The 10,544-nt window shown below is 38.7% G+C and overlaps 1 protein-coding gene across 1 annotated transcript; it reads left to right on the forward strand.

The window, feature by feature from the left end:
- Positions 1-1,153: 1,153 nt before the first annotated feature.
- LOC107673425 (secreted frizzled-related protein 1-like) lies at positions 1,154-10,243 on the forward strand. Its single transcript, XM_016467017.1, has 3 exons — positions 1,154-1,873; positions 4,588-4,668; positions 9,817-10,243. The coding sequence occupies exons 1-3, from the start codon at positions 1,360-1,362 to the stop codon at positions 10,140-10,142; spliced, it is 921 nt and encodes a 306-aa protein (XP_016322503.1). The 5' UTR covers positions 1,154-1,359; the 3' UTR covers positions 10,143-10,243.
- Positions 10,244-10,544: the final 301 nt, after the last annotated feature.

The following is a 10,544-nucleotide window of genomic DNA, read 5'->3' on the forward strand; positions in this document are numbered from 1 at the left end:
TTGACTGAATGTGTTTTAATGTACACACATTTTATCTATCCTGACAGCTTCCTAATTTTCTACAGAGTTGAAAAAATATTTTGTTTGTAACGTAGCCTAACATTTTCCTACACTATTAGTTTGTTAAAACGGTGCTGAGCACATTATAATTACCGTCTAGCTGTAAAAATGTCTTGACAACGGGAGTTTGGTGGTAATGAGCCCTGAACTATCTTCAGACTTCATTATCTCACCAATGTGATTAGCAAAACAACTGCACAGAGGAGAGCTAACACGTCGGGCGATTTAATTTTAACTTAGTTTGGCTCGTTGAAATACAAATGAGACCACGAACACAGAGCAGGTAAAGTCTTATGAAACACATTTTATCTATCCTGACAGCTTCCTAATTTTCTACAGAGAGTTGAAAAAATATTTTGTTTGTAACGTAACATTTTCCTACACTATTAGTTTGTTAAAACGGTGCTGAGCACATTATAATTACCGTCTAGCTGTAAAAATGTCTTGACAACGGGAGTTTGGTGGTAATGAGCCCTGAACTATCTTCAGACTTCATTATCTCACCAATGTGATTAGCAAAACAACTGCACAGAGGAGAGCTAACACGTCGGGCGATTTAATTTTAACTTAGTTTGGCTCGTTGAAATACAAATGAGACCACGAACACAGAGCAGGTAAAGTCTTATGAAATTATATACACCTTTAAACGCTCGCTCTGTGAACAGAATTAACCTATATGACGGTTTAACAAGAAAATCAGTATTACGTAGCCTAGGTTATTCCGCGCAGACTACATTGCATGGAATTAAAAATGCACGGCAAGTCACATAGTTCCGTGATAATGCGTGCACGTTTTACTCAGGTAATGGCTCTTGACGCCTTTTCAGAATATGTTAAATACAATTATCTCGAGCCTTCAGCGAGTAGCTCTTCATGAATTTCAATGCTTCTAATAATGTTATCGAAATTAAGTTATTAAGAGCTGTTTCCACAGAAGGCGAGTGAGAGAAACGCAGGCGGGCGGGGATATTGGCTCATTCATTGGGTCATTGAATACTTTGATTGACACATGAGAAGCAAAAGTTGCAGAAAGTTTTCTATTGGTCGCCGGGGCGGTCTCGGTCTCCCCTGGTCTCGAGCGCAGCGCATTTCAAGCAACTCAGCCTTGTGAGTCAGCAACAGCTACTGGGCTTCAGAGGTGGAGTTTCCACAACTTCAATACTTTGACTGCGGAGTCTTATAAAATTCAGAGGTATTTGGCTCTCCCTCCTCATTTTCTAGACAAAGAGGACTTCATTTCACTCAAGGCTCACCGCTTTGGGGGCTGCATTGACTGGGGATCCTGACTAGGAGTTCACAATGAAGTCCCTTGCATCTTTGTTGCTTTGGAGGATCATCATCTTGATAATGCCAATGGTCTCGTTGGGCCAGACATCTGAGTATGTGTATGATACCTGGAAGGCAGAGTTGTACAATAGCGGCCGTATCTACGACAAGCCTCCACAGTGTGTGGACATCCCAGATGACCTGAAGCTCTGTCACGGAGTGGGCTACAACGAGATGCTGCTGCCCAACTTGCTGGAGCACGAGACTATGGCTGAGGTCAAGCAGCAGGCTGGGAGTTGGGTGCCCCTGGTGCACAAGAACTGCCACCCGGGCACTCAGGTGTTCCTGTGCTCCCTTTTTGCGCCCGTGTGCCTGGAGAGGCCCATCTACCCATGCCGCTGGCTCTGCGAAAATGTGCGTGATGGCTGCACACCCATCATGGAAGCGTTTGGGTTCCCCTGGCCTGAGATGCTCACTTGCGAGAAGTTTCCGCAAGATGATGTGTGCATCAGTGCGCCCAATGCCACAGAGGCCTCCAAGCCCACTGGTAAGTCCAAATGACTTAACACGAAAACTTATACATTTAAATCAAGTGTGATTTCACTCAAATAAATGTGTAGCTAATCAAAAACCTGTCAAATAAATGTACCAAGATGCATATTTTGACATGCAAAAAACGTTTTTGTTAATTATTTAGCAAATACTGATTTATTTTTTTTATCCTGATAAACATGTAAGGTTATACTGACTGTTTCAATACTGTATACATTTAGTATAATTTTACCTACTTTACAACCTTTCACCTTTTGCTGTGTGTGAGAAGTAACACCTAGACTTTTTAACGGCAGTTGCAATGTTATTTCAGGGACTGGTGTCCATTTGGGGGTTTTCATCTAGACTTGTCACACCTTTTGTTGCCTCTCAGCCCCTCAAATACCTCACGTTTGTGTCTGATTTGACAAATGATTCAGTTTTGGGAACATTTCCAGGTAACTTGTTCCTTACAATAACATCTATAGAGGACGCAGGAGATGTGGCTTCTCTGTAAAGCATGATAGATGAATATCAGAGTTTTTGCTTGTTTAACAGCTGGTAGCAATTGATTTCAGGGTGTTAGTTGAGTTCCAGGACAACACTGGGATGTGTTCCAACAACAGACTATTACATATCTATTTATTTGGTGTTATTTCGCAACTGCAGCACCTAATTTGGAGAATAGATACTTTTCTTTAGTGCAGTTTGCCTTTGTAAAAAATACACTGTAGGCAGGCAGCAATAATTACTTAAAATTAGTTACTGTATTCATGAGTACCCCTATTATTTCTGTAAATGTATTGCTATTTCAATACGACACCAGCAAAAACTTTCAGGCTTCCCCACTGTGCCTGATAACAGTTTTTTTTTTCCGTAAGGTAATATAGGAGGATAGTACTTTAGTTCAGGCAAAGACAGAGATTTGAACAGCTGCTTTTATTTACTGGTGGCACCAAAGCAGAAAATTTAAATTTTCCGTGGTTAGAAAATAAATAAATAAATTTCCATACTCTTAAAAAGACTCCTGTTAAAAACCTCCCCTGTAATTTAAAGCAAATTAGGTATGTTAGCAGGTAGGTTATTAGTGTATCTTCTTGTAGTCATGCGGACCGTTTTACCAGGTAAGTCAGGGCATCTGGCACCAGTCAGACTTTCCCTATGGAAACACTCAAGCCCTATAGTTGTATGTCCCAGACAAGGGAAAGTACAACTAGCTTATGTAGATGGCTCATAAATTACAAGGGAATTTCCATTTCAAAAGTTACAACATGGTGTTTTAGAATGAACAGACTGTGCCAGAACGATGTACCACACTGAGAGAAGATACTTTTGTGACTTCAGCCATCTGCCCTATATAGCCTGCTGTTAGTGACGCACAGTCCTGAGTGAGAGATCACTAGCATGGTGGCTTGGAAGTCGGAATACCAGAGAAGTTAAATTAATAACACCCCACAGAGATCCCATCAGCTGTTATCACATGCTGTCAGCATCATGGTCAAATGAACCCAATGCCACAGATACATTAGACCCTCCCTCGCATATCGACTCACTGTAAGCTTCAAGCAGTGCCGGGTTAAAGAGAAGAAAGGATTTCCTCTCTTCCTACTCTCTACAAGGGATTAAGCCCTAACCATTTGTCCGCTGTTTTCTTGTGATTCTGTGGTAATAATGCCTGTGGAGAAAGTAACACTCAACAGGAGCCACTGAAATTTAAACTCTCTGCAGGGTAGTTTAAGTTTACTGCCGATATCACCATACAAAAATGCAGCATTGCTTTAAAATAGTAGTTTTTGCACAATTTTGATCCACTGGCAGCTTGCAAGTGGGTGATAATTTGCATTACGCAGAAAACTTGGGGCATAAAATTGTTTAACTTTTGAAATTCCTTGCCAACAGCTGTCTTTAAAAGCACTTTTCACCTGAGTGCAATTTCCACAATAATCTGTTAAATAGATGCAAATGAAAAAACAACTAGTCACCAAAAATTAAATCAAAGTCTTGTCAAATAGCGTAAATAAAGACAGACGGAAGTTTTAGAAAAGTAGATTATAATGACAATTTGCTTGAATTTTAATAGAATTTAATTTTAAATCTTAAAAGGTACTAAGATAATTTACTTTCAAGGGTTAATTTCTCTGTTTCCATGACTATAGGGAGGCATCTGTGGAACAATAGTTGTCCTAATTACAGTCAGCCCCAGTTATTGGGGTGTTGTCCCGTGCCTCCTTTTTCTAACCTGCATAACTTGTAACAATGGTTTATATACAAATGTAAACTCTGCAGATCAAATTTGTTCATGTCAAATTACCATGTGATAGGCAAAGAAAGAAACAAGCAAACATTTTTATGTCTATGTAAAAAGGCTTGATTCTAATATTTTAGTGTTATGAGAAAAGCGGAGCCAAACAAAAGAAGTATACTAACAATTCAAAGCACTGAATGTCTTACAAAAATAGAAGAAAGCCAGGAGAAAATCCCGTAGCTTGCCTGACGGGGAGATAATTAGAGAAAGTTGAACAAGTTTGAATTCTCTTCTTTTTGAAAGAAAACTGCACTGTGATTGGTTCCCCGCTGTTAAAAGCCAGTTGCAAACCTTCCAAAGAGTTGCACACAAAAACAATTTGGGACAAACCCCAAAGTAGACAAAAGACAAAAACATTTGGTCACAATGACTCTGGATTTTGATATCGATGGTGAATTTCTCTGACAGCATTTCCTCTGTTTTAGGATACTCTCCAGTTTGTCCTCCTTGTGACAATGAAATGAAAACGGATGTGATTCTGGAGCACATGTGCGCCAGTGAATTTGGTAAGAACATCATCAGTACATACATCACACATGCCTACGCACCGAAAAAACGCACATTCATTGTATTTTTGCGCTCACATACTGAACGTGCCAAGACTGCAGCCCATCTTCCCCTCTCATCTTCTGTATTCTGGAAATGGAGTAGGCATGCAAGAGATCCAAGACTGATATATATTAGTTTGAAAGAACAGCCAAAACCACACAGTCTTGAACCAAAGGTATTCACCTATTCCTTCAGCTTCCCCAGCAGCCTCATACAGATGCCTGTAGTTTAATGTTTTGCTCATCGTAAATTTAGTTCTCATGGTCTTGTGTTAGAATAATGAGGGAAAACTTTATTCTTCCAGGAGTGGAAACCATAGAAATTAATTTTTTTTATAATGACTTGCTTACCGGTATATTAAATCTCGTTTAGTTTTAACCTTTCACCAGTGTTAAGTCATCATGTTGAGTCATAACTTTCTTTATCCATGAATGTTGAGTGCCAGAATGATATTTTATTTCACGGCCATTAACACTGCTTTTGGGACAGATTCAAGCACTTTTAGAATCACTGGATCACGATTTTGTTATTTTGCACATATTTGACTGTCTTGACTGCCAAATCCACTTTTAATAGAACAATGCAATGGTTTTAAACACTTAAAACAGCAGCAGCAGAATGTTTCAACCCTTGTAAATCTATGTCATGGCTTGGATTACCCTTTGAGAGGCCACGACTGTTTAACTAATGAATTGAGGTAATTCACAGAGGCACTAAAGTCTTTATTTGGCTGTTACTAACAGCTCTAAATTGGGATGTTTGCTCTCCTGTCTGGATGTGACAACAGCCCAGGGGTTGACCTCTGGGCAGAGACTGACAAAGTCTGAGTTTACTCTTTGGTCACTGGAGTAAACTGGAGTGTCCAGTATATATTTGTTGTCATTTCCAACAGTTTCCTTCTCGTTATTACTGGATTTTGTCCATTCTATATATATCACGTTACTTGTCTGGGACGCTTAGTGCTTTTTCTTATATAATATATTCAGAAGGACAGTAAATAAAAAAAAAAGAAATTAATACATGCATTTAACATGCATTAAATTGATCAAAAGTGACAGTAAAGAAATGCATCACATTAAAAAATATTTCAAATAAATGCTGTTTTTTTTAAATTAAATTTACATAAATTATATTTTAGAATATATTAAAATAAAAAATGTTTTTTTTTAAATAATATTAATAATATTTGACAATATTGATGTTGTTACTGATCATATAAATGCTGCCTTAGTTAACATAAGATAATTAAAAAATATCATAAAAACCCAAACTTTTGGTACATTGGTGGTCTTTTTCCCTAATCTTAAGAAAGTTGGGTTTAATTTCTTGTTATTGGATTTTCAGTGTGACTGCACATTTATATTTGAAGATGGTTAACAACAATGACTGTTAAATGAGCCAATAACTGCAGCCATTAAGGCCAATCACAGCAGGAGTTAACCTCAACAAAAGGAGAGCAGTGACTTCCTGCTTTCTTCTGTAGAGGAAAACAAAAGCTGGTTTTGGTTAGCCTCTGACAAAACCATAAAGTTTCATTCAGTGTTTGAAATGGGTAAGCTATCTCTGGAAAGCTGCCGTCTTTCTCTGGTCAGCTTTATGTAAACCGACCCCACTGACACTCTCTCTGTGACCTCAGCACTACATTAGTTCTCCGGGATATTGCCAGAGACAGACAGTGAAGGAAGACAGGGTTCACGCTGTGAAGCATTGCTTTAAGTAATTAAGTAAATGTATAGATTAGTCTCTCCGTCAAGTTTAGATACATGTTGTCTTGTTAGACATTTCGAACTGCCCTGGATACTCAGAAAATCCTATGAAACTTTAGTTTCCCTCCAGATGTTTGTTTGAGTCCCAGATATTTGAAGAATATGGAAACAGAAGAAAAACAATGTTTTTCTGTCTCTCCAAAACAGTACCGCATTAACACACTTTAGTTGGCTGTCTATCCCGTGGTCAGTGATGCATGCTCAGCTTTCCTGTAGTAAAACTGTAGTAAAAGCACCATTTTAACTGGAGCTCACCCCGAGCCACAGGTGCCATGTTTGTGAATTGCTTCAGCCCAAACTCTCCCTTCTGAGTTTATGGCATCGTTACATCTGCCTATGGACATGTCTCCAAAATGACAGAGGTCAAAGATCAGGGACAAAGGTTAAAAGGTTTTTTAAAGCATAGTTTATCACATATGAAATGTAAATACTTTCACGGCTTTTTATCAAAATGATTCATTTCAGTTTGGAAAGAACACTGATTGTGACCACACGATTTCTGAGATATGCTCTCTTTGTTTATATCTTATTTATCAAATATTTACCAGAGCTTTCAAGCGTGAAGTACTTATTTGGACCATCTGAGATTGAAACATTATCTGCCCCGTGTTTGTGTTTAGAATCTGATCCACCGCCTGTGCTTGGAAATGGTGGCTGCTTCGTGTTTTTGTAGTATGTATGAATGCAGCAACTATGTGCGATCTTGGCGCGCAGTGTTTGCTTACTACCCTCACATGGTTCAGTAAACTGGTTTTACTGATGCAGATCTATCTGTGAAGTATCTGCAGTGTGGTATGCTAGTCAACACCCCCTCGTTTACTGATATTGTCTTATCACTTTGAGGGAGATTGGAAAGGTATCTCAAACGGCTTGATTTATATGGTGCTTTATTGTGGCTTGCCCTTTGGGGATTAGAACAAGAGAGACTAAACCTGTTATAGCTTTCCCATTGTTATTGTTCGGAAAGTGTGGTGTTACACGTATTAGCTGGAAAGCCACATCTGAAGGTTTTCAACTGTACCCATGTCCCTGCATTTGTAAGGATTACATTCACAAACCCAAGGTGCAAATGGAGTTCACGGTGGAGTTAAAGTGGGATTTGGACTAAGATAAAGTGGTTGTGGGAGGTAGGCAAGACTCTTTCTAGCCTGACTTGATAATTCTTTAACCTTCAGACCATTTTTTTTATTTCATCAAACTCTAAGCTTTTTTATAGACTTCAGATCAAGCTGTAATCCCTTCCATGTGCACTAATAATACTGGGAAGACTGGCTTATTTCTGCAAGAGTCAATTAGAAGTGAGGAGGTGTGAGATATGAGGTTATGGGTTGAGGACTAAAATGCATTTCATCATGTAGCTCTTTGAATAACAGTGTAACAGTGTGAAGAGCTGCTCTCATGACTTAAATGGGGACTTTAATTTTCCTTGGCAATGATCAAGCATTATATTTTTCATGTTCCAGGCTGCAGAGGATTTATATATAAGTCAAGGTTCAGGAGGATATGAGGAGGATTTAGTTTCATTGTGGTCTGCTCAATGACAGCCAATGGAGACTGATCAGGTTGTTAAAACATAATTAGCAGTAAATCTCAATACCGATGTCTGCTCATTTCCACGGGTCTTCAGGATTGGCCTGCTAATTGGACCAAATTCTTCTGTAGGCGGCAGACTGCCTGAAGTTCACTGGTGGGTCACTGATGTTAGACCGTTGAAGTTGATAAGATGTTATGCTCTGCATGTTTCTCCATCGTTAACCCAGAAGGGGAAAAAAAATCACCTGCGAGGCGGTGTGAGGGAGGAACAGCCATTGAAGTTTCACGCTGGCAAGACCACCGTGGAGCTGACTCGTGCATAGGAAGATTAAGGAAATGAAAAGATTAACAGGTTAAAGAGAGTTTACTGACAGATCAGACAGATTAAGGCAAATCTAAGAATGTGGAGTAAGATTAAAACCAGGAGTTAAATGGTCAAAAGAACGGTCATGACAGAATTTCCCCATGTTTTCCCCAAAGTCAAGAGTCTGATAAGGAAAATATGATTTTTTATGAAATCTTTGCAGAGGTTTTTACAACCATTTTCTGTTACATTGATGAATACACCATATGAGTTATTGGCCATATTTTTTATTTAACTGTGTAGGTTGATATTAGACATTGGTTTTTATTTATCAGTATCAATTGGTATTAACTATTTAATTGTTCATGCTCATTTTCCCTTTTTTTACATTTAGATTATCTTTGCAGTCCAATAACGGTCACTTAAAATTAATCTTAAAATTTAAGATGAATTATTTATATTTAATTGATCTTTAGCACATCTCAAAATGAACATCTGTTTTCATACTGCACATTAAGTTGTGATGCCTAAATTCATTTCTAGCATTTAAAATGAGTTATTTATGTGTTTATTGTTAATTTATTTATATTTCAGCTTGTCGACCAGAATTTTAATTATCAGTGCATCCCTGGTAACTTTTAGTGCTTTTTTCCAGTGGAGTTGCAGTTGAATGGGGACCATTTCACCTACGGCCAATATATCCATCTAGAAAAATTCTGACCTTTGACTAATTGCCCTAAGCTTATAAGAGAGGTATTCAAAGGAACAAAACCTAGTATCCAGTTACGTCTAGAGGGGCAGAGGGCAGTGAAGCTGCAATTTGGGACATTCTTGCCCCCTGGGAAAAGAATATGGCAATGAGAGCGGTTTTGGTTTGCAAGGATATCAATGCTTTTTCTTGAACTTGACGGAGTTAATGACAGAGAGACCAGTATCATGATGGCTTTGCCCTGAGACCATTGGCAGAGAAGACAGGCCTGATATTGATTACACCTTCTCCTAATTTTTTTCTCCATTCCTTCATCTCTTTTTGTCCCCTGCATTACTTAGCAGTCTAATCTCTCTTTTATGGCCTTGGACATTTGGGAACCGCCAGTGATACCCCTTGCAACCCAAACCCTTCTTGGCCTCTCTGAACCTAGCACATGGCCTGAGGGATTAGATGACTTTGTGTAGATCAGAGAGCACTGCACAGTTCAGGGATGCAATGCAAGATTGAACGAAGCTTTGCAATATCATAGACCACAACAGAGGCAGTAGGTGGGAGCAGTGTTTAAAAACATTGTGGGGGCTTTTCCAGGCAGCTCAAAATCTACATGTCATTATGGAAATAAACACAAGGCTTAATTTGAAGAAATACCAAAAACTAATATTTACTGGCAGGATGATGTAATCTTCAGTCTCCTCTCCACCCACTGGAGAAGATTCAGAAAGCTGATCACAGTTCTCACTATTTTCTTTATCCATATTCTCAACCTTATCCATATCTCTATTTTCTTTAGCCATAAAGACCAAGATCAAGGAAGTCAAACGGGAGAACACGGATCGCAGGGTGATCCTGCAGAAGAGGAAAAAACCTCTAAAGCTGGGCCCTTTGAAGAAGAAGGAGCTGAAGAAACTCACTCTGTACCTGAAGAACGGAGCCGACTGCCCCTGCACGCAGCTAGAAAATCTCGGAAACACATACCTTATCATGGGACGCAAGGTGGACAAACAGTACCTTCTCACTGGCATTCACAAGTGGGACAAATCCAGCAAGGAGTTCAAAAAGACCATGAAAAAGCTCAAAAGCCACAAGTGCCCTACTTTTGAGAATGTCTTCAAATAAACATTCTTAGAGCTCCCACTTACTTTATGAACTTGCACATCCAGACAATGCAAACTATTGTTTTATTTCATTGTTCATGTACTATATATATACAGTATATATATTTAAGACTGAAAAGATAATGAAAGATACAGTAGACAATCTCTCCACTACAACCAACTGATCACTTTTGTATATATCCAAACTGTTGATAATGTGTTGTAAAATTATCAGAATTCACCTGCAATTGATTGTTGACTTTTCTAAGAAAAATATTACAACAGATTTCCAATGCACAGTTCTCTGCCAAACATCTTCGCAATTTATTGATACAATTTTGTACACACTGTGAAAGTACATACCATATAAGCCATTTCTTTAGGCATATTGAGTCTATTTTGCCAGTGTTACTCCAAGTTGAAC

Source organism: Sinocyclocheilus anshuiensis, unplaced genomic scaffold (genome assembly GCF_001515605.1).
Source record: "Sinocyclocheilus anshuiensis isolate Anshui unplaced genomic scaffold, SAMN03320099.WGS_v1.1 scaffold508, whole genome shotgun sequence".
NCBI lineage: Eukaryota > Metazoa > Chordata > Actinopteri > Cypriniformes > Cyprinidae > Sinocyclocheilus > Sinocyclocheilus anshuiensis.

Bases quoted from the DNA above. Each gene is read 5' to 3' on its own strand.
- LOC107673425 (XM_016467017.1), top strand. From the start codon at position 1,360: ATGAAGTCCCTTGCATCTTTGTTGCTTTGGAGGATCATCATCTTGATA. The intron at 1,874-4,587 runs GTAAGTCCAAAT...CCTCTGTTTTAG, and splicing joins AGAGGCCTCCAAGCCCACTG to GATACTCTCCAGTTTGTCCT. The intron at 4,669-9,816 runs GTAAGAACATCA...TATTTTCTTTAG, and splicing joins CATGTGCGCCAGTGAATTTG to CCATAAAGACCAAGATCAAG.